Here is a 24746-nt window from a genome sequence, read left to right on the forward strand (position 1 = left end):
AAGATAGCCTTCTGGGGTGGGGAAGAAGAGGACTGATGTAGTGTAGATCTACAATTTTTTGGTGGTCTGGTTTACCCCAGGTTAAGCTCAGAGGATCTTGAGTATGTGGTGAATGGAACCCTACACCACTGCTTATGAATATCATTGTTTTCAACTGACAGGAGATACATGGAAGACATATCTAGTAGACACCCGAAGGTTAGGGATTCTCCATTAATGATCTGGAAAATCTCGTATTCAAATAAGATAGCTGAGCATGTAACGGAGAGTGGAATATGTGAGAGTGAAAGAGCCTGACTTGCACTTCCGTTAGAATGGCACTTGGCTGTGAGAGCACCTTGAAGCTCAGCCAGGATCTTTCTCAAAACAAATGCAAACAAACAAACAAACAAAAAGCTGTGCATATGTTCAGATGTATGAACAAGTATTTAATAGAAGCCTTAGGGTTCTGGCCCATAAAGGACGATTAATGAACTATCAATGGGGTGCTTTTGAGTTCAGGAGAACCAAATAACCTACCACTATCATAGAAAAACCTTATAAATCCTTCCTAAACAGATTTTATTTTGAACAGACTGTGTTCTGATGAGCTTTCCAGGATAAATTAGCTGCAAAATGGGGCCCCAGATACTTAATTGAGAGAACCTGCTTCATATAATTGCTTAGAATTCTTTTTTTGGATACTACATTGCATTTGCCAGAATTAATAAAAGGGGTTTGGCATGCTACTATTTAGATATTTTTTGTGACTGTAATTCATAAGGATTTTTTCAGCAAATATTTGTGGGGTATAATCAATGTTTATCACACAGGTTAAGCTTCAACAAAAGTCTGTTCACCAATTATCCAGGCTCTAATTCTCAGGAATTTTCCAATTCTTTTGAATTTTCTTTTCCAATTTTCTTGAATTTGGGAAATTTCGGGAAAGGGAACAGGAGGGCTGTTCCATTTAAGGGAATGACGGGGATTGGGTCAAGGAAAACTTTGCCAGTCCATGTTCCTTCTCCTCATGGGAACACACGTGATTTGCTGGTTTGGGTCCATGTTATATATCCCCCTCCCCATATTCTTCTTAACAGCATGTATTACTAAGTCTCTCCTCTAAATCATCCCATTTCTGAATCTGCAAACACTCTTTCCTTAGTAAGTTTTAGGGACTTAAAATATATGTTCATTGGCTGACTCTCACATTGCTTATATGGTTCAGATTGATTCTCATAACTCTGCCATGAGTTTTATGCCCCGATGTGCTCAAACCGGAGCTGATGTGTTCTCATGTCAAAGAGCTGGCTCGTGCTTCTGTTTCTTGCCAGCAATAAATTACTGCTTAACAGATAAAGTACTAAAACTTAAAGAATGTTGTTGGCAAGGATATGGACAAAAACAAACCCTTGTGCACTATTGGTGAGAATGTAAATTTGTATAGCCACTGTAGAAAACAGTATGGAGGTTCCTCAAAAAATTAAAAATGGAAATATCATATGATCCAATAATTCCACTACTAGGTATTCACCCCAAGAAAACAAAAACACTGATTTGAAAAGATATATGCACTCTTATATTTATTGCAGCATAATTTGCAATAGCCAAGATACAGAAGGGTGATGTGTGTATATATATATATATATATATATATATATATATATATATATGCATACAGTGGAATATTAAGCAGCCATAAAAAAGGATGAGATCTTGCCATTTGTGACAACATGGATCGACCTAGAGGGTATTCTACTAAGTGAAATAAGTCAAATGGAGAGAGACAAATACCATGTGGTTTCACTTATGTGTGGAATTTAAAAAACAAAACAAATGAGTAAACAAACAAAAAGCAGAAACAGATCCACAAATGCACAAACTGATGGTTGCCAGAGAGGGCAGGAGTAGGGGGAGGGCAAGAGGAGTGAAAGGGGTGAAAGGGAGTGAGAGATACAAGCTTCCAGATTATGGAATAAGACGTGGGGATAAAAGGTACAGTGTGAGGAATATAGTAAATGGTACTGTAATAGTGTTACATCGTGACAGATGGTGGCTACACTTGTGATGAGCAGAACAGAATGTATAGAGTTGTGGAATCTCGATGTACGCCTGAAACTAATGTAACACTGTGTGTCAACTATACCCAAATAAAAAAATTAGAGAATGACAGGTTTTTTTTAAGTATTTTCTCTCCTTCTCATTTTAAGGCAGGTTTAACAACTTACTTTCATCCTGGAATAAACTTGAAGAAGATACATTATGCTAGCATCAAACTTTATGAGAAATTGGAAGAGGAAACTGGACAGGTAGATGTATTTAACTTGAAATTTCTTTTAGGTCGATTTCTCAGAACTGTGTAAGATTTCTGAAGAATTTGGACATATTATCATGTGTGTAGTGACATTAATGGCATGTGAAATGTTTAATGTGGTAGAGAAATCTAATGAATGTGTAAGGTAAGAACCCCTCGAATTTGCTCTGTTTTTGGTTTAATTTCTTGAAGTACATTTCCCATGCAATTCACCACTCTTCTTGATTTTTTAAATAAGGAAAGGATAAAAAGCAGCTTTCAAAAATATCTTTCATCAGTTACTATATCTAGAAACTCAGAAATCAGAGTATTTCAGCAACTGGATTACAAAGGATCTGATGGCCGTGCCTGAAGATTGTCACACAGCTTTGAAAAGTATTTCACTAAAAGCCCCTCACTTTTATTTTTATCTCTTCTCATGCTTACATTAGTATTCTCAAAATAAAGTCACAGGCAAACACTACCCATAGGCTAAGATGGAAGTTTACTTAAATTTTTCATGCTATTTTTCCTTGCCTAAAACTATCAGATGGCCCACAGCCAAAGGCCAGAGGGGGAGAGTCTTCATCAAGTGAACCCTGCTTGCCTTTCCAACGTTTTCCCTTGCCACTCTTTGCTATGCTTATACGCTTCAGTTAATCTTAATTACATATAGCTCTGGAATGTGCTGGGCTCTCTGCCTGAAACAACATTTTCTCTGGCCCCATCTCAACACTCACCCTTTACCCTTCCCTGAGGTCACCCCCTTTGAGAAGCTGTCTTTGACTTCCCCCACCCACCAGTCAGGACAGCTAAGGGCACTTCTCTTGGTTCTAACAACATATGTATGTTCTTACAACGTTCCTTTAACACGAATCTCTCCCCCCTGCCCCCCGCTCCTCCCTGTTGTGGCATTTGCTTTACTGATTGATCTTCCCTCGGGACTATGAGAAACTTGAGGGCAAGGAGAAGATCTTTTATTTCTGTAACCTAGGGCCTAGCTGAATCCTTGGCCAACTGAAGGACATCAAGAACTGTCGCATGAATGTTGTTTTCATTTCACATGAGATCTCATCACTGCAACATTCTGATTCTTTACATTCCTTCCTCAAATCCTTTGTCTTTCTCTTTGTCACACAGTTTTCTTTTACTCTGTACATGAACCCTATCCCGTGTTATTGTAATTGTGCTTTCAGCTGTCTGCCTTCCCCTGTAGACCATAAACTCCATGCAGAAGGGTCTTTGCTTCTTGTTTGTAACGCATCTCTGCGGCTTAGCATGGTGTCTGACACAGAGGAGACAATTAGTAAATAGTTGCTGAATGAGCGTCTTTGTAAGAGGCAACTATTTGATACAGTTATCTCTTGCACGGCATAGACCAACTCTTTTCTTACACACTTGCATTTTCATCGTGCTGAAGGAGAACCATGTTTGAATGCCAAATAATGATTTATGTATGTGTTTGTCTTGGCATTATTGTCACAGGTGGTGGGGTTCCATCAGCCAGGGAGTATCAGAATCGCTACCACTCCTGTAAGGGTAGATGAATTTAAATATCAGATGACTCGGACTGGCTGGCATGCAACAGAGCAGTATATTATTGAGCCTGAAAAAATTCAAGAGATGTTTCCGCTACTCAACATGAATAAGGTATTTATCTTAAGGGTGTTTTCGCCATCCATTAACTTGAATTAAGAGTAGAAAAAGTTACTTTAAGAAGCTTATTAAAGGTAGAAAAACTTTGTGCGCACATCTTGAATGGTGAAATCAGATAGATGGTTAATGCTAGAATTTGGGTACGTAACAAGGTGGGCTATTACGTATGCCAAATTAAATAAAAAAGTAATGAAAAAATGTTTTCTACCTGGGACAACTAACGAGACATTTTCAATACCTTTTTATTACTATGTCCCCCAGACCTAGGGGTTTCCATACATAAGTTTCTGTTGAGAACTTCAGAGAAAACAATGACCTGGTATGATAAATATATAGAGAGAAAGGTTGTCTTATTGAAACTTTTTACAAAATCAAATTTAGAGGTGCCATGCTATGTTGCTCTGTAAATATCTTCTAGCTCATAACTGTACTGCCAATAGGCTCCATACCAGATATTTATCTGGTTTTAACCATTTGCTTTTGTTTTGCTAGTCAATACTCCCATTCGAATAGTAAGAATGGCTAACACTGTGCTACATAACACTATGGCACAGATTTATGTACCAGGTACTACTATGCTAAGCTTTTCATAGGCATAATTTTATTAATATTCACAATAATATTATACAGTATCTATTATTACTAAACAGGAAACTGCAGTGTAGATACTTTACATAATGGAACCAAGCTCATCCAGCTAGAAAGAGCTGGAGCAGAGACTTGAAGCCAGGCTCTCAGACTCCCTTGTACTCACTACTCAAGTATACCACCAGGTGAGGCTGTCGAGGAACATAGAGGCTTAAAGTTTCTCCCTATGACTGCCTGTAACATCTTTGAACTGTAGCAGCACCTTGTATCACTGAGGGGGTGCTGGGGCTGTTTGCCCTTGTGAGTCTTTATAGGCTGCTGGCACTCTCTTGTCTATAGTTTTGTGTGATGACAGTGTGGTGGCAGAGTGATGTCGCATTGCATCGTCTGCATTGAAATTCCACCGATGTAAGAATATGTTATATGTGTTTATATGTCACCCTCGGAGTGCTTTGCTGGAAGACCTCACCATCACAGTGTTTTCTCAAAGGTATTGGACAATGGAAATACGTGGGAAGAGTATTCTCTGGGTCTGGGGCAGGGTGCCAAATCAAATAAATACAGGATTACTTCAATGAGGACATATCCATTATAAAATACCAACATGACATTTGGAAGTCTACAGTAATATGAATTCCATTAAAATCAAAACAAGTCTCTTGCACTAAAACTATAACAAGAGATTGGATTAGTATAATCAAAAGCTACCCACAAAGAAAAGATTAGGCCCAGATGGCTTCACTAGTAAATTCCACTAGACATTTAAAGAAGAATTAGTACTAATCCTTCACAAATGTTTCCAAAAATAGAAGAGAAAACTTCCCAACTCCTTCCATGAGGCCAGTATTACCCTGATACCAAAACCAGACAAAGACATGACAAGAAAAGAAAGACATATTGTGCATATCGGTGCAAAAATCCTTAAGAAAATACTAGCAAACTGAATTCAGCAATATTTAGAAAGGATGATGCAGCACGACCAAGTGGAATTTATGCCACGGTTGCAGGGTTGATTTAACATCTGAAAATCGATCAATGTAATATGCTACATCAATAGAATAAAGGACAAACACGCACGATCATTTCAACAGATGCAGAAAAGACACTTGACAAAAGCTCCTTGTTTGGTGCTCAGTAGATTTCTGTTGAATGGATGAAACCTGAGTATAATACTGCACAGTGTTCCTTCTATCAACTCGGTTCATCAGACTGTCATTCTTCTTTGTTTCCACGTGGTACCCAGACTGAAGTCCTAGGATAGCATAGGTATTCAGGTATTAAGCTGTTGAATGACTAAATCAAGTATACATTTTCCTGACACTTACATATATTTAACAAGTGAATTTATTAACAGTATTAAACAATTCAATATAAATAACTGATCGGTTAGTATTAGATTAACTGAAAATGTTAGAAACCAAAATGATAATGCTTAGATAAGATAGAAGATAATTTCTCTTTCAGTAAGGCAGTGCAGGATTTGAATGATGGCTATTTTCCACAAAGACTTCAGGAACCCAGTCACCTTCTGGATCATTGCTGTTATTCCTAAGGTGTGACTCTTGTGTTCTTATTCCAAGATGGCAGCTAGAGCTCCAGCTGTCATGTCTGCATTCCAGACAATGGGATTGAGGAAGGGCAAAGAAGAAAGGACAAAGGGCATATGCCAGTGGCTTTTAAAAAAATAATTCATGAAAGCTGCCACATGATGCTTTCATTTTTATTTCATTGACCAAAACTTAGTAATACTTTTAGCTACCAGTTGGAACTAATAACTGCCAACTATTGGAAACTGTTCTTAGTGGCCATGTGTCTACATAAACATTCAGTTTACATTGCCATGAGGGTTGGGGGCGAGAATGGATATTGGAGACAATTGCAAACCTCTATTAAGTAGCCTGTCTACTTAACATTCAGTGTGAATCCTGCCCTAGTTTGAGATTTGATAAAGGGAAAAGAAGTACAGATTGGTCAATCTGATGCCATGATACACTTTTACAGTCCAGTTTTACACAGAATAATGGATATGTATTTGTTTAAATATTGACTCTTTTATGATTGATTTAGATTTTAGCTGGACTGTATAATCCTGGAGATGGTCACATCGATCCTTACTCTCTAACTATGGCCCTAGCTGCTGGGGCTAGGAAATATGGTGCCCTTTTAAAGTATCCTGCCCCGGTGACTTCTCTGATACCCAGGTCAGATGGAACATGGGAAGTTGAAACACCACAGGGATCTATGAGAGCGAATAGAATTGTGAATGCTGCAGGTAAGCATTATATATATAATTCAATATATGTGTAATTAGTAGGTTTTTTTCAAGTGGCAAAGAAATAAGATATTTGGTCATAGAGTAATATCTAATATTTTACATTATGTACATTGTTAGGGAGCACTGTAACATTCCAAAGGTGAACATTTTGTCTGTTTCTAAGCTACAAAGCCCTCCCTCCATCACTTTGCTTTTGGTGTGTGAGATGCCACCCTGTCCTTGGTCACCCATAGAAAGTTGGTGTTCTTCTCCATTCTCTGTTTTCTTCTGCTCCAGATCATCTTTTGCTAATGATGCTGCTTTTTCTATGTTCACTCTTTCTTTATTCTAATAACCAAAGTCTAGTGTTCAAATTCGTGAGCATCCCTTTGTTCTCAGTTTACTTTTGGGAGCAGATCTGATCATTTGTGTGCTCTCTCATCCTTTTCTGATTCATTGACTTCCGTCAAAAAAACGTTTAACTCTTTTCCTTTCAGAACATTATTAAACCTATTTCATAACCTTGATTTTTTACATTGTTCTGTAACAATTTAGACTCAGATTAGTAAGTCAAAAGGGATATTTGAGTTAATCTCACAACCCACCCATTTTTCCACTGTGGAGACCAAGTTCCAGAAATGTCATGTTACTTGGCAAAGCAGCAGAGTTATGTTGGGGCCAGGTTTTGGACCTGAGTCTTTTGATTCCTGAGTTAATACACTTTCCAACAGGTCATTTACCTGTGGAGTCATTTTCAATTATCAGACATACAAAAGTAAGCTCTTGTGCAAAGGAAAATGCTTATGCAGTCTGAACTGGACTAATAATTTGTATTTACCTGTAGTTCATAGTGGTTAATTTAAAACCCAAAGTAAGCAAGAGCCAGTAACTGATTTTCTTGTGGTCTGTTCTTGGAGTCATTACTTAAATTATAAAATGAAACCAATCTTTATTATTTATCATATCAAATTATATTTAAGAGTTTAAATTAGTATTTTTGAATTTTTCTAATCCATGCCCTCCATTTGAAAAGCATAAAAGTCTTATGCTTTCTTTAATATTATCTGAAATTCAAAATAATGTAAAAGGACTTGCCTACACAGTAAAAGCAAAGGAACAAAACATTGCTTTGTTTTTGAGCTTTGCCTCTCACCCCACCCCACCCCAATCCCTATCTGGTAACCCATCACCATCCTTGGGCACCACTGATCTAAATTTTGTGAGAAGATTTAAGGCAATGAAATCATTCATATTTTCTTCCGCATGTAGCAAGGATTCCTTGTAATCTTGTAACTTTATGGTCTCACAAAATTATTGTCTAAATCCATTGAACTGTTTTTATAGTGATAGCAAACTAAACAGATGAAACAAACACACTCTGACCTCCATACCAGACATCACTAATTGATCACTGCACTTATTTCAGATGGGCTTGGGCGTGTTCTCCCACGTCTCTCAACACAGTGCTTCAGGCAGCCACACGCTCCCCACTGATATTTTGAGAAATAATGTAGAAGAACTTAATTTAACATATTTTTTGATGTTTTCCTAAGATGGTAAGCTTTTATTTACATAATTCATTGCCACTGTAATACATTTTTCTTTTTTTTTAATGTTTATTTATTTTTGAGAGAGAGAGAGAGAATGCGAGCTGGGGAGGGGCAGAGAGAGAAGGAGACACAGAATCTGAAGCAGGCTCCAAGCTCTGAGCTGTCAGCACAGAGCCTGATGTGGGGCTCGAACTCACAGACCACGAGATCATGACCTGAGCCGAAGTCAGATGCTTCACAGACTGAGCCACCCAGGCACTCCTGTAATAAATTTTTTCTAAACCATAAACTGTGAGGAATAAGGAATCACTGAAGATAAAGATAGAATAATTCTCAAAGACATCTGACCTAAACCCAGGGCAGTGGTTACCAGGTGAAGTTTTCTATGCAACTGTGAAATCTTGTGTGGTTGGGTGGGGGAGGGCTATGGCAGGAGGTCCTGGAGTACAGCTTCTCTGGTGCCGGCCTGGGAAAGAAATCGCTGGAATTAGGTTGACAGTGTGGCCCTGCATTTACCGCTCCATGGGACCTAATTTTCTCCAGACTGGATTGTTCTCCAGGATGCCCTTCTTTGTTCTTTCTTCCGGAGGTGTTTTACCCAGTCACATCTACTCCCTCTCGCATCCTCAGTTTTTGGTAAGCCAAGCAGCTCCTTCTTGAAAATTGTGTGAAGAACTGTGCTGTCTCAATGTTCAATTCTTTATCTCATGCAGATCGTATCTCTGGCCCATAATCTTGTTTTTTTTTTTTTTCCTTTTCTTTCTCGATCTCTTCTCTTCCACTGGGTAAAAGTTACTGGAGAAAATCTAACTGATTGCATATTTGTAGTCCATGGAAGGTGTGGAGAAGTGTGTGTTTAATTATTTGTAAGTCTGCTTAAAAAAAAAAACACCTTATTTGCAGTATAGAAGGTAAGCCTCAGTAACTGAGGGCAAAGGTTTGGGTATGCTCGCTTCTAGAACTGAAATTAACAGAGATCAGTTTTATGAATAAAGCATCTGCAGAAAGCGTTGTGTTAACGTGATTTGAGAATGCGTGGCTGACAGATATATCCCAGAGTTACTTAGTGAGACCAGGATGTCTCACAAATTCAGGCAAGGCCTTCAGGCTAGCTCTGAAATCTGATTAAAGCAACCAGGATATAGACTTGGAAATGTGACCGAAATATAAAAGACGTAAACACCACCATTATGGTACTCAACTGTACCATAACCTGCTAGAGGTTTCTTTATGTGAAGTCGTAACAGAAGGCAGCTGAGTCTTTAGTATATTCATGAAAAGGAAAGTCTAAAAGTAAAAATGTGTCTGTTTGGGGTGCCTGGGTGGCTTAGTTGGTTAAGCGTTGGACTTTGGCTCAGGTCATGATCTCGCAGTTGACAAGTTCGAGCCCCGCATCAGGCTCTTTGCTGACGGCTCGGAGCCTGGAGCCTGCTTCGGATTCTGTGTGTCCCTCTCTCCCTGCCCCTCTCTCGCTTGTGCTCTGTCTCTCTATCAAAAATAAATAAACATTAAAAAAAAATTTTTTTTAAATTAAAAAAAAAATGTGTCCGTTTGCTGATGTGTTTCCAGCATTGTCCAGGTCTATGGGGCTCTCTGGCCCAGAGACACCTGGGCAAATTACTCATTTGTAAAACGGAGAGAATAGTTCTCATCTCAGAAAGCTGTTATGACTGGTAAGTAGCTAATAATGTAAAGTACCCTGAACAGAACCAGTACCACACAGTAAGCACTAGAAAAAATACGTCTAATAATTATGATTATAATTGTTTCCTTGAAAGCCTATCTGCCCCTCCCACCACCCCATCCCGGGAACACTAGCATCAGTTTGCTATAACTTCTGGGCACAGGCTTTTAACCTTACCCACCTCCTTTCACTTGTTCCATTGTCACACAGCACCCATTCTGTTGGTACATTTGGTTCTCAAACTGATGTACGTATGAATTGCTGTGGAAAGTTTCCCAGATTTCAAAAGATTCTAATTTAAGTGATCTGGGTGGGGACTCAGAAGCTCTATTTTAAGCAAGTACTCCAGGTACTGTAGTGTCTGTTCCAGATGGTCTGCAAAACATCTTTAGAGAAACACTATTACATAGATGTTCCTAGAGGAGAGAGAACATAGTAACTTTATTCTTTTACATTTTTTTTTTAATGTTTATTTATTTTTGAGACAGAGAGAGACAGAGCATGAACAGGGGAGGGTCACAGAGAGAGGGAGACACAGAATCTGAAACAGGCTCTAGGCTCTGAGCTGTCAGCACAGAGCCCGATGCAGGGCTTGAACCCACGGACCGTGAGATCATGACCTGAGCCGAAGTCGGACGCTTAACCGACCGAGCCACCCAGGCGCCCCTCTTTTACATTTTTTTTAACTTTGTTTTTTAATGTCTATTTATTTTTGAGAGAGAGAGAGAGAGAGGGAGAGAGAGAGAGAGAGAGCACAAGCAGGGGAGGGCCGAGAGAGAGGGGAGACACAGAATCTGAAGCAGGCTCCAGGCTCTGAGCTGTCAAATCTGTCAGGCACAGAGCCTGATGCTCAGAGCCCGACATGAGGCTTGAACCCAGGAACCACGAGATCATGATCTGAGCCAAGTCGGAAGCCTAACTGGCTGAGCCACCCAGGCACCCTGTAGTAACCTTATTCTTGAGCAAGCAGAGCTGAAAACTAGTTTTGGACACTTGTGACCTCTTGGGATAAAATAGTCTAACTTGCCTTTGGTACCTGAAACTGCTCAGGGGCATGAGAAGATATTTTATTATCACGTAAGTTTTTTCTCTGCCTGGTGAAGAATGTTTCTCTTGACTCCTTTTCTACTTGACTCATTAAGCCTGAGATAACTTTATAAACTTTACTTAAGACTTTTCTTAATATGGTAAATCAGAAATATGATTGGATCATGCCAACGTGAAGCCCAGTGTTCGGCCAAAAGAGAATTGCTTAATTTTGCCTGACACTCTGCATCAGAGAATGCCACTGTATAAACAAACCATCACTGTCACTGTATAAACCACCTTGTACAAGTAAACTTGTCTATGAACCTTCACTCTTCATTTTAACTCTATTTCTATTAATCATTGCATTAAAAAAAAAACAGAAGCCATTTCCAATAACTATTTTTATTGACCCTCCTGTTGTTTCTCAGGTCATAATGGTAGATTTTAGTGATTCTTCCATATTTGTCTCTCTTTTTTTTTTTAATTTTTTTTTTCAACATTTATTTATTTTTGGGACAGAGAGAGACAGAGCATGAACGGGGGAGGGGCAGAGAGAGAGGGAGACACAGAATCGGAAACAGGCTCCAGGCTCCGAGCCATCAGCCCAGAGCCCGACGCGGGGCTCGAACTCACGGACCGTGAGATCGTGACCTGGCTGAAGTCGGACGCTTAACCGACTGCGCCACCCAGGCGCCCCCATATTTGTCTCTCTTACCTTTGAACTTGGTGGGTGGGTGATGTAGTGAGAGTTGAATTATAACCACACCAGATTTAGGTTAACTTGCTTGACAGAAAGAGGAAGAAAATGCCAACAAACACCACCGCTATAGGGTAAAACAGCATTGGGCTTGTTTTGGAGTGTAAAATCATACAGTTCTATAATACTTACGCATATGTTCCCACTGTATTTTAATGATCAAGTGCATTAATAAGCAAACAATTAGACTCAGAAATTCATAAATATGTTTGAATAGGAAAGAATTTATTTTCTTCAATTTATGCTTTTAATTGAAATAAGTGTATTGAGGATACTGGAGTGGTTTGAATTGCTAGGCTAAATATTTTGGCTTTTTATATTTTAAATCTGCTGTGGTGCGTATAAGTAGCATTTATGGCTTTCCTATATTTTCCTACAAAGTTCTTCCATTGAAAATTCACTTCTTCCTACTAACAAAAATAAATTAAATCCTTAAATTATTAAAAGACCAACAAGAGGCTCTAATGCCCACAAGTAAGATTTTTGGTTTGCAAATAGACATCCAGTTAGGGGGCTATTAAAGAAGTATGGCCAGGGGACCTGAGTGGTTCAGTCAGTTAGGCATCTGACTTTAGCTCAGGTCATGATCTCACAGTTCGTGAGCTTGAGCCCCACGTCAGGCCCTGTGCTGACAGCTCAGAGCCTGGAGCCTGCTTCAGATTCTGTGTCTCCCTCCCTCTCTACCCCTCCCCCCCACCTTGTTTTCTCTCTTTCTCTCTCTCTCTTTCTCTCTCCCCCTCTCTATCTCTCTCTCTCAAAAATAAATAAATATTAAACAAACAAACACTTATGGCCAGTTTAGCCATTAGGCCAAAGCAAAACAACAAAGCCCAAGGATGACATTTAGATAGTAAAATAGAAATAATTAAAAAAAATTTTTTTTAATGTTTATTTTTGAGAGAGAGAGAGACAGAGTGCAAGTTGGGGACGGGCAGAGAGAGAGAGGGAGACAGAGAACCCGAAGCAGTCTCCAGGCCCTGAGCCGTCAGCACAGAGCCTGATGCAGAGCTCGAACCCACAAACTGTGAGATCATGACCCAAGCTGAAGTTCGGTGCTTAACCGACTGAGCCACCCAGGCACCCCAGTAGAAATAAATTTTGACACATAGGGTACATAGTCTGGGTTCCCAGACTGATTCATAATCGATGATCCTGTATTTAGCTCTGAACCTCATAATGACATAGGCTTCAGAACTCTTCATTAGATTCCTAAAAAAAGCAGAAACAGAAATGGTTAAAAAATTGAGTGCAACCTCTAAAGAAATAACTTGAATAAGATTCTCTAATCATTTGAATGATTACTCAAAATTATTCTGAAGCAAACAAGCAAATAGAACCTCCTTCCCCCAAATAATCTGCTGATGGGTCAGGCAACACCATGTCCCTGCCAAATAATCATTCTAGATTCTAAAATACCTTTATGCAAGTGAAGGTGTCTTGGATTTTTAAAACAAAATCTTCCCACAGGAACAAAACCAATAAGGTATGATGATTCCAAGGTGTCCCAGTGTGACATGGGCATGTCTCTTTCCTTCTCTGGACTTTAGCTCCACATCTGTGTACTGAAGAGTCAGCTGGGGGAGAATCAAGGGTCCTTTCAGCCACAATCTGTTTTTTTCTTTTGCAAAGGTAAAAATAACATTCATCTCCACCGGTAAGACAGTCCCAATACACACTGTGAACTGAGATACATTCTCATAGAGGTACTCCCACTTACTGGACTCATGGTTCCTTCATGCCCGTTGCAAGCAAGGATCTTACAGATGTATTCTAGCCAAGCGTTTACAATAACAGATAAAACTTACTGTGCTATCTCTCCCAAAGTATATATTTTCAAAATTTAAGTTAACAGAACAATTCTGTATTTGTAGAATCTTAGGCATCAGTAATGTGGGGAGAGGAGGGTCTGGGGGATAGAGGGATTGACTTGGAAGGCTTTCTTGTGCACAATTATTATACCGATCAACACAGGCCCCTTTATTGTTTGATCATTTCTGTTTCAGGAGTAGGGTCAGTCCATTACTGTCTTTCTTATCAATATTTGTACATTTTATATATTTGGGTTGTTTGGTTTGTCCTTCAAATAAATGTGTTGTTGTTTTCCTGCCTGCCTCTGCTTATAGACAAAATATTTTTTCAGGAATTACAAACTCCTGAAAAACAAGTATGTATCTGTTAGATTATAGGTGTCTTCAAAACGCTGGGGCAGGTAAAATACTCGCTTCCCCCAGGTTCAGTTTTGTAATGACAAAAAATTTAAAGTTGTTATCACATTCTTTAGACTTTCCATGAGTACTGAAGTCTTCTCAATATTTTATCTGAAAATAAATTGCCATATCCGTGTCAGGTGTAGTATGTTTACGTATGTGGTAACATTTTAAAATGACTTTTTTTTCTTTAAGGATTTTGGGCTCGTGAAGTAGGTAAGATGGTGGGATTAGAACACCCTCTCATTCCGGTCCAGCATCAATATGTTGTGACATCAACTATACCTGAAGTGAAAGCTTTGAAACGAGAACTCCCTGTGCTCCGTGACCTGGAAGGATCCTATTATCTGCGACAGGAAAGGGATGGGCTTTTGTTTGGTCCCTATGAAAGTCAGGAGAAAATGAAAGTGCAGGACTCGTGGGTCACCAATGGAGTCCCTCCAGGTGGGTTCCACAAATGCAAGTGTGTGCAGGTCGGGCACATATGTTTTGTCTTCTCTGTGGCGGGGGCTGGCTGTAGACTAAGATGACACCGTAACATTAGACTACTGGATACCTGGGACGCTGGAGGTGAGGGGTTTGAGGCCAGCTCTGTTCTCATGTCCCTTTCACCGATCATAGCAGGAAGTAAGGAAAGAGAGAAGAGGCAGTTGGTGATGGAGAAGCTGAAGAAACATATCTTCCGCTTCCAGGTAATTTTTCACCTGCCCGCACCAACCTCCTTCCTCCGTACTTTTTCCTCGCTCTCTCACCTGCCTGGTCTAGTTTCCGGATTTGGATATAGCTGATATTGTGCTTTGACTGTTGGAAACATGGCAGGTAGCAGAGACAGGATATCCAGCCTACTAAGAATGAAAGCGTCAGAGTCTGTCACAGAGCAGGATAGGTTGCTCCTGCAAACTGATGCCCTCCCCTACTCCATAAATAAATGTAGAAAAGCCCTATGCGAAGTGGGAGGAACCATAGTTTATGTAAGGGAGGTGGACCCATTTTGTTTTTCATGAAACATTTCTACAGAGCTAAATTAAAGATGGAGGTTACCTAAGGAGGTAAACAAAACAATCTATAGAAAATACTAAAATGTCATTGGGGCACTGAAATATTATAGGGGATATAAAGAAATGGAGGAAATTGTACTTCCTAGAATTATACTTCAATAAGCTACTTGGGATAGGGACTGAAGTTCTCCCCTACTCCTCAATACACATATGCCCATGTGACCATGAATGATCACTAAACTGCCTTCCAGAGAAGTTGGGCCAGCTAGCTGAGGGCTTTTGTTTTGTTGAGTTGGCTCTGCACATTTGGGCTTGCATGGAAGAGCTCCTGATCTCAGGAGGGCTGATGGCCACCTGAGAACCTTCCTTTCTGTTCTTCCCTCATGCTGGCAGCCTGTCTTCCAAATAAATGTTTTGTTTTTAAAAATTTTTTTTTAATGTTTATTCATTTTTGAAAGACAGAGAGACAGAGCACAAGCAGGGAGTGGGGCGGAGAGAGAGGGAAACACAGAATCCGAAGCAGGCTCCAGTCTCTGAGCTGTCAGCACAGAGCCCGATGCGGGGCTTGAATTCACAAACCGTGAGATCATGCCCTGAGCCGAAGTCGGATGCTCAACCGACCGAGCCACCCAGGCGCCCCATCTTCCAAATAAATGTTGAACAAATATTTAAATTTCCAAATTCCAAGTTGGAGGGAGAGCCAGATTGTTAGCTGGCCCTGGGCACGTACATGTCCTGGTCCAACCCTCGTGGTCTGCAGGCCTCTGTGCAACTGACCCAACATGCTTTTCACAGGAGGAACAAGAAGCTGGCTGACTGCTGTGTGGGAAAGTCACCAGTATTGGTGGAGAAGTTCTTTTAGAGGCTCATCTGTGGCTTCAATCACAGTACCTTTTACGAATGAGGAAATTATTGTGTTTCAAGACCCTGACTCTTTTCTAAGAATCTAGCTCTCAATTACGTATGGGAGCGGGCGTGCGGGAGGAGGCCTCCATGCCATTCTTTCTGTGCTGAGAGCTAAAAGGCATCTAGCATCCATTATTCTAGATCCTGGAGTAGTTTTCTGTTTATGCCCTGTGTCCTGACATGACTTTGCAAGCTCCCATTTGCCCTTGACTGGGAGGATAGATCAGACTTTTAGGGTTAATTAAAAGATAAAAGTTCTCTCTTGACAAACCAGTTATTGTTTGTTTTTTAAAATTATGATTGGTTTACATGTTGAAAACTGTTGATATACCTAGATTTATATTTATTATTAATTAAGAGGATTAACTTTCATGATTTTATTATTTCAACAAAAATAAATTATTATTCTCAGAAATGTGATGGGTACTTATCTGTTGATAGTGAATATTAAGTTTAGACTTAAAAAAAAAAAAAGAAGTACCTTCCATAAGACCATCTTTAAATGTAAACTGATTCAGACTTAAGTCACTTTGGAATACCTGTCAGGGCAATTGTGGCATCCTGACCACAATGGTATGTCTCTTCAGGGTTTGGAAAGGAGCTCTTTGAGTCTGATCTTGACCGAATTATGGAACATGTGGAAGCTGCCATGGAAATGGTTCCAGTCTTGAAAAAGGCTGATATCATCAATATCGTCAATGGTCCTATCACCTATTCTCCTGACATTCTGCCTATGGTGGGGCCCCATCAGGGAGTCAGAAACTACTGGGTGGCTATAGGCTTTGGGTAAGTATCTCTTTTATTATTTTATTTTATTTTATTTTATTTTATTTTATTTTATTTTAATTTTCAAGAGAGCAAGCACAAGTGAGGGAGAGGGACAGAGGGAGAGAGAAAGAGAATCCCAAGCGGGCTTCACGCCGAGCATGGAGCCTGATGCGAGGTTCTATCCCATGATCTGAGCTGAAATCAAGAGTCGGGTGTTCAATTGACTGAGCCAACCAAGCACCCTGAGTATCTCCACTTAATTCAACATTTATTATAGAGTCAAGTATCTTTTTTAATAGAGTCAAGTATTATAGATAAGTCTTGTCTCGTAATCTCAGTCCAAAATGGAAAATGAGAGACGGGCAGAGAGTTTTCTTCCTTAAATGACCATTGAGATATGAGGAATAAGATATTTCAATCTTCAGGTGCCTGGGTGGCTCAGTCAATTAAGCGTCTGACTTCAGCTCGGGTCACAATCTCTCAGTTGGTGGGTTTGAGCCCCATGTTGGGCTCTGTGCTGACAGCTCAGATCCTGGAGCCTGCTTCAGATTCTGTGTCTCCCTCTCTCTCTGCCCTAACCCGGCTCGCTCTCTGTCTCTCTCTGTGTCTCTTAAAAATAATAAATAAACATTAAAAAAAAATTTTTTTTAATTCACTTTTAAAATCCTGACTGTATAATGGTTTAATCACTTGTATAGGTTTTAAAAATGATCACATAGAAGGGCAGTGATTTCCTGGAAACCTCTCTTCGCATATTTCCTGCCATTTCCATTATTCCTGTCTCTTTTCATGCTGTGTATGTTCATATTGGTCAATTTGCCCCAATTTTACAAGGCTGTTTTCATAACACGGTGTGACAAACATAATACCGAGTATCAAATGAATAACGTATATGATGCCTTTTTCACCATAATTCAGGTTTATCCAACATAATTTGTTTCTTTATGATTCCTCAGGTTGCTTACTATTTACGATTCTGTTACCCATTTGATGCTTCATCCTTAATATTTGTCCCATTAATTTGTTGAATATTAATGTCAAGCCCACTTTACTATCATATCACAGCTTCTAATATTCTATTTTTCTTCTGCATTTTATTTGGCCATGTATTCAACTAATATCTCATGTTTGCCAGCTCTGTACAAGGTCTCTTTGCTAGGCACTGGGCTACAGCTAAAAACAAGGCATTGAGGTCCGGCCAGAGGTGTGTGACTGCTTGGGGTGCTGTTCTGCCAGTACAGTAGAGGGGCTGTGGTCTGAACTGAGGGAGCAGCAGCAGGGACTGAGAGATAGGAGATAAAATTATTTAGACTTGATGATTGATTGCATTAGGTCTTGAGGAAGAGAAAAAAAGCAAATGATGGCTAACTTTCTAACTTGACCCCTGGTTGGATGCTGGGGCCATGGGGACAGAGAATCAGGAAAATAATGAGTTTCATTTTTGTAAGGTTGGGTTTGAAGTGTTAAGTTGATATCTTTGGGACATCTAGAGGGAGAAAACTAGATGGAGACAGAGGACCTGGAAGGTATAAAGTAACTGAGGGTTTAGGTAATCAATAGCATCCATATGCAGGCATGTGTATATAGGAGTGTTTCTCGTGTACATTACTTGAATATCTTCTTTAGAGGAATGTTTATTCATATACTTTGCCCACTAAAAAAATTGATTATTTGTCTTTCTACTGTTGAGTTGTAGGAGTTCTTTATATGTTCTAGACATAAGACCTTTATCAGATACATGATTTGCAATTTTTTTCTTCCATTCTGTGGGCTGTCTTTTCACTTTTTTAATGGTGTCCATTGAAGCATGAAGGTTTTTAATTTTGATGACGTCCAGAATGCGTATTTTTTCTTTTTTTTAGCGTGTAGTTCATATATAAGAAACCATTTTCCAGTCCAAATTCATAAAGATTCATACCTATGTTTTCTTCTAAGAGTTTATAGTTTTAATTCTTTCATTTAAATCTTTGATCAATTTTGAGTTAATTTTTGTATATGATGTGAGGTAGGGGTCCAACTTCATTCTTTTGTGCATAACCAGTTGTCCCAGCACTGTTGAAAAGACTGTTTTTTGCTCATTGAATTCTCTTGGCTTCTGAGATATCTTCTTTCTGACACCACTTCTGATACCCACATTCAATTTTTCAATTTTCTAATTCTCTGACACCAACTGGGTGTCCAACAATTCAATTCAATTCTGATCTTAACTTCCAGAGTTAGTGGTTAAGGGCTCAGTCCCATGAAACTGCCTCCACTTCAGATACCAGTTGCAAGTCCAGGGATCACCTGTACTTCTGACTGGCTGTAACTTTGCGAGTTCCTACAACCCCCTTTTCAGGCTTGACAGTTCACTAGGATGACTCACGGAAATCAGGAAAACACTTCCTTTTACCCATTTATTATAAAGTATACAACTGAGGAACAGCCAAATGGAAGAGATGCACAGGGTGAGGTGTGAGGGGGAGGAGTGTGGCACAGAGTTTTCATGCCCTCTTTGACACACCACCTTCCTAGCACATCAGTGCGTTCAGAACCTGAAAGCTCTTTGAAGTCTGTCATTTAGGGGTTTTTATGGAGGTTTAATTACATAGGCATAATTGATGAAATCATCGACTATTGATGATTCAACTTCTTGAACCAGCCCCTATTTAAGCCCCCAGGTATCACTCACTCCACCTTGAGTCATCTCATTAGCATACAAAGACTATAAATTCCAGAGGTTTTAGGAGCTCTGTGCCAAAAATTGGGGACAAAGACCAAATATTTATTTTTTATTATACCACAACTTCCTTGACAAAAGTCACTTCACCATATGTGTATGGGTTTATTTCTGGACTCCCAATTCTGCTATTACCACATTTTTTTTTTTTTTTTAGCGTTTATTTTGAGAGAGAGAGTACTTGCGTGCATATGAGTGGGGGAGGGGCAGAGAGAGAGAGAGAGAGAGAGAGAGAGAGAGAGAAAGAGAGAGAGAGAGGGAGGGAGGGACAGAATCCCAAGCAGGCTCTGCACTGTCAGCACAGAGCCCCACACAGGGCTCTATCTCACGAACCATGAGATCACCACCTGAGCTGAAATCAAGGGTCAGATGCTTAACTGACTAAGCCACCAGGCACCCCCACACTGTTTAGATTACTATAGGTTTGTAGTAAGTTCTGAAATTGAGAAGTGTGAATTTTTGCTCTTTTTCAAGATTGTTTTGGCTACTTTGGGTCCCTTAAATTTTCATGCAATTTTTAGGACCAGTTTGTCAATTTCTGCAAAGAAGCCACCTAGGGTTTTGATAGGTATTGCATTAAATCTGTAGATCAATTTGGAGAGTATTGTTATAACAATATTAAGTCCAATTCATGGACATGGGATGTCTTTCCATTTATTTAGATCTTTTATTTATTTATTTATTTATAAATGTTTTAATGTTTTTATTTATTTTGAGAGACAGAGCAGGAGCAGGGGAGGAATAGAGAGAGTGAGACACAGAATCTGAAGCAGGCTCCAGGCTCTGAGCTGTCAGCACAGAGCCCAGTGTGGTGCTCAAACTCACTAACCATGAAATCATGACCTGAGCTGAAGTCGACGTTCAACTGACTGAGCCACCCAGGTGCCCCTGTTTAGGTCTTTTAAAATTTCTTTCAGCAATGATTTGTAGTTTTTAGAGTACAAGTCTGCACTTCTTTTGCTAAATGCATTCCTAGGTCTTTATTATTTTTGATTCTGCAGTTGGCTGAATCATAGAATTATTGATTTAGTCAACAAATATATGTGGATCATTGACCACGAGCCATGCTCTGAACAAGCAGACAGTATCCCTGGCCTTATTATATTTATATGTTAATGGAGCATCTGTTACTACTTGCCAAGGAAATTAGGAAGTTGATTTCTTTAGAACACCACTTACTTATTACCTACAAATTGTATATACTTGCATGGGGCTAATGTTGCATTCCTGCTTTGATTGTTCTGGGTAATTTTCCCAGGTTGTAGATGTTGGGAGATGGACAGGGAAGATGACAGGTGGGGGGCAGGCAAAGTGCCTCACACTCTGACAGATTTGGTCTGAACAAAGGACTTGTTGCTATCTTGCTAAGATATTTCTTATGTAAAATGGAATGCTTACATTGGCTGCCCCTGCTGGCTTGCATCAGTGATCCATTCCCTGGTTCTGGAGGCCAGTGGTTTCCATACCTGGCTGAGCAGGAGAATCACATGCCCAACTTAAAAAAGAATCTCAACCTTGTGATTAGTCACTTATGTATGTTTCATCCTCCTTTACATTGTATCTGTGTAATTCCTATTTGTCAGGAGAACCCATGAAGTTGTGTTGAATTGGAAAACTATAAGCAAATGGATTCCCAGACACTACTCCTATAGGTTCTGAATCAGTGGTCTGGGGAGAGGCCCAGGGATCTGCATTTCAATGTGTCTGTTATTCTGATACAACCGTCCAGAGAACTTGGGGAACTTGCAAACTGTGTACATATATGCCAGTGCTCATTTACCTTACTCACAGATCACCCTCAGTCAAAACTCTTTTACTTTTGTTTTGTCACAATTCTAACAAAAGGTTTTTTGCTTCTAGGTGACACCATGTCAACCAGCATGTTAAATGGATTGTATTGAATTGAATCTAGTTTTCTTGGCTTAGAGCACATTATAAACAGGAAACTTAAGGAGGGGAGAGTGCTGTAAGATATAACATCTGACAGTTTAACGGAGTTATCCTGAAAAGCAGACACAAACACTCAAAAAGCATAGTCACTGGGCCATTTAGAAGCGGGTTCTACAGATTAATGTTAGCGACACAAGAACCTAACTCTCCTTTCCTTATGAAGTTCCCTTCCACTTCCATGCCACACAAATTACTTGGTATGAAAGTCTTATCCATTGGGCATAGGCATACTCTGTTACTGGTTGTATAGGGGCCTAACAGCAAGCATGCATTGCTGGCCTACTATGTGCTTTCAATGTCAAGCCAATGTTCTCCACTAGAACCATAAAGGAAGTGTGCATGAAAGAAGACTAAAGCTCAGGGTGGTCACACAACTTGCCCGTGGTTACACAGCTAGTACTGGCAGGAGTGAAATCATACCCAGAGCTCTCTTACTTTATGCTTGCTTTTAACTACTAAGCCAGGGGCTCTCAATGCATGTTTCATAACACTCAGTAGTGTGGCATTTGACACATAGCTTGTTAATGGTTAGAGAGCTGAAGTTTGTAAAGTAAACATTTTTTGAAAACAAATAATCCTTGATTCAGGATTCTCCCCAATTGACAGCGCTCAGCCCCATTTGTTAGCTCATATACACTACTGAAAGGGAAAGAACATGATGGCATAGCAGTGAGGCCGCAGGAAACCAAGCACAGTCCTGGCTATTCCCAAGAGCCTGTCAAGGATGTGAACGCTGTCTGTCATGTGTGCCTTGGCTGAAAATTGGGAACTGTTGAAGAGGTAAAGTTCAGTAAGAGAGAGTGTATGCTGAAGTCAGTTGATGGAGTCTGTATCCTGACCTTTATTGCAGTGTGACCTTATTTAATCGCTAAGTGGGGACTGGCTTTCCCAGTGGTAAAATAAAATTGCTAAAGAATAAATCATCTGGTACATGTTAGGTGGAAACAATGCCTGGCAAATAGCAAGCACTCAATAAATGTCAATACAACTTTACACAATTTCAAGTCTTATCAACAGTATCTCTAGATCTCAAAAATGACAGCTTTTGTATATCATACATTGGGCCTGGTTAAGTGAATTTTAAGCATACATTCAATAATTTTTCTTGCTTTCTTGAAACTTAGTGAGATTGTTTGTGGGTGATTTGGATGACCAATGTCTTTTTTTTTTTTTTTAACTATTTGGAGAAGTATGTAAATTGTCGCCTTTTTATTCTACTTGAGAAATATCCTCGTAACAAATTTAGTTACTCATTTTTGTAAAACAGCAAAACTGGTATCTTGTGGGAAAATAGTTAACATTTAAAGTCTTTGCTCAGGTGCTCCCAAGCTCTCAGAACCCGTGAGTCTGGCTGTTAAGTTGTGGTCATTCAAGGTACTGGAATTTCTTGCATTTTGAGGTCTGCTCATGTAGCTCCATTTCTTGGTCATCCCCCACATGACTTTCTGCTCATCTAATTCCTCAGAAGCTTGTCTTGACTTAAACCACAGATAAACCTATAGGAAAGTCCTTCACTAGGCAAGAGGGAGTGGTTAGTACTGCACATGGCCAATGTTAAACTGTGAATCCTTCATCTGATAGCAACTGATTTGCCACAGTGATGTTCTTGGTTTTAAAGCATCATCATATAGAAATGGACAACAAGCCTACCCTCGTCACCAAGTGACCCATTAGTTGCAAAATACAGGGGACAGTGTTCCTTTTCTCTCCTCCCCACAAGCCCCTGGGTGAGAGCCTCTTCCTCTGAATGCTTCTAAGATAAAGATTCAAGGTCCTTGCACAGAGGTCATCGCCTAAGGGGACCTGAACTAAGTTGAGTCTGAGAAGAGATGTGTCACTGGGCAGTGTACGGTTTCTCCTGCAAGGTTCCCATCAGTCAGGATAATTCTAGAGCAGAAGGGCTGCTAAGATAACCACATCTTCCTCTTTTCTTCCTTTCCTCCATTTTCCTAAAGTGAGCATCTTTTCTAGCTAAGAGTTGGAGGCTATTTTGCAGGTATGCATCTCTTGAAACTGTGGAAACAAACCAGCTATCAAGTCAGGTACATTTCATTTGGATGCCCAAACATGTATTTTTCCCGAGGAAAAAAACTATAGTATAAGCATTATGTTGACTGTCTGCTCTGAAGATCACAGAACACTCCAACTTGGAGGCCCTGTAGAAGAGTTGGACATGTTTCATTATTGGAAAACAACATGTGTTCATAACAGGGTGTTTATCTCTGTATTTGAAAGATACGGCATAATCCACGCCGGTGGGGTAGGGAAATATCTCAGTGACTGGATCCTGCATGGAGAACCTCCTTTTGATCTGATAGAATTGGATCCTAATCGCTATGGCAAATGGACAACAACTCAGTACACTGAGGCCAAAGCAAGAGAGTCATATGGATTCAACAATATAGGTAAAGTGCAAATTTACTATTGTCTGTAAAGTGTGTACAGAATTGACTTGCAGTGCCTCTGATTTTAGATCTTTGTTATTCTGTGCTTTGTGGTGGGAGTACTTAGGGATTCTAATAAGCATTATGCCTCTAAGACACAAGAAGGAATCTTGTATGAGTTTGTATATGTAATGTGTGGAGTGCTTCTGTGATTTTAAGTTTTTAAATTTTTTTAATGTTTGTTTATTTTTGAGAGAGAGAGAGAGAGAGAGAGAAAGACAGACAGACAGACAGAGCATGAGCTGGGGAAGGGCAGAGAAAGAGGGAGACCCAGAATCTGAACGAGGCTCTGGGCTCTGAGCTGTCAGCACAGGGCTCGAACTCACAGACTGTGAAATCATGACGAGCCGAAGTCGGCTTAACTGACTTAGCCACACAGGCGCCCCAAGTGATTTTAAGTTGCTTTTTTTTTCCCCCAAATGATTTTAAGTTTTAAATTTACTTTTACTTTATCCTTGGATAGCTATATGAATGACAGTCTGGCTTTTTTTTACATAATTTTAAAAAATTGAAGTATAGTTGATTATATATGTACACATATATGATATTATGTTAGTTTTAGGTGTACAACATAGTGATTTGACTTTTTTAAAAATTAATTTATTTATTTTGAGAGAGAGAGAGAGAGAGAGAGAGAGCGCACACGTGGTTGCCTGTGGGAGCAGGGGAAGAAGAGACAGAGGAGAGAGAGAATCCCAAGCAGGCTCCCTGATGCCAGTGCAGAGCCTCACGAGGGCAGCTGGATCCCATGAACCCTGAGATCATGACTGAGCCAAGATCAAGAGTCTGACGCTTAACTGAACGAGCTACCCAGGCGCCCTGTGATTTGACATTTGGGAACATTGTGAAATGTTCACCCCAAGAAAGCTAGTTACCATCTTTTACATAAATTTCATACATATATGTGCTTCTGGATGTTAAGAACTATGTTTTCTACTTTCTGAATCCCTTTGAAGTTTTTTAC

The 24746-nt window shown here is 39.8% G+C and overlaps 1 protein-coding gene across 2 annotated transcripts in view; it reads left to right on the plus strand.

The window, feature by feature from the left end:
• Positions 1 to 24746, plus strand: part of DMGDH (dimethylglycine dehydrogenase) — a 70981-nt gene that overhangs the window by 9306 nt on the left and 36929 nt on the right. Inside the window, exons 3-8 of one of the 2 annotated variants that reach the window (XM_040450000.1) lie at positions 2190 to 2288; positions 3758 to 3922; positions 6584 to 6788; positions 14193 to 14441; positions 16489 to 16687; positions 23574 to 23743. In XM_040450000.1, the coding sequence (XP_040305934.1) occupies positions 2190 to 2288; positions 3758 to 3922; positions 6584 to 6788; positions 14193 to 14441; positions 16489 to 16687; positions 23574 to 23743 (1087 nt within the window). Of the gene's footprint in view, positions 1 to 2189; positions 2289 to 3757; positions 3923 to 6583; positions 6789 to 14192; positions 14442 to 16488; positions 16688 to 23549; positions 23744 to 24746 lie in introns of both variants that reach the window. The other variant, XM_040450009.1, reaches the window with a different exon arrangement.

Source organism: Herpailurus yagouaroundi, unplaced genomic scaffold (genome assembly GCF_014898765.1).
Source record: "Herpailurus yagouaroundi ecotype Mexico unplaced genomic scaffold, PumYag 29, whole genome shotgun sequence".
NCBI classification, from domain to species: Eukaryota; Metazoa; Chordata; class Mammalia; order Carnivora; family Felidae; genus Herpailurus; species Herpailurus yagouaroundi.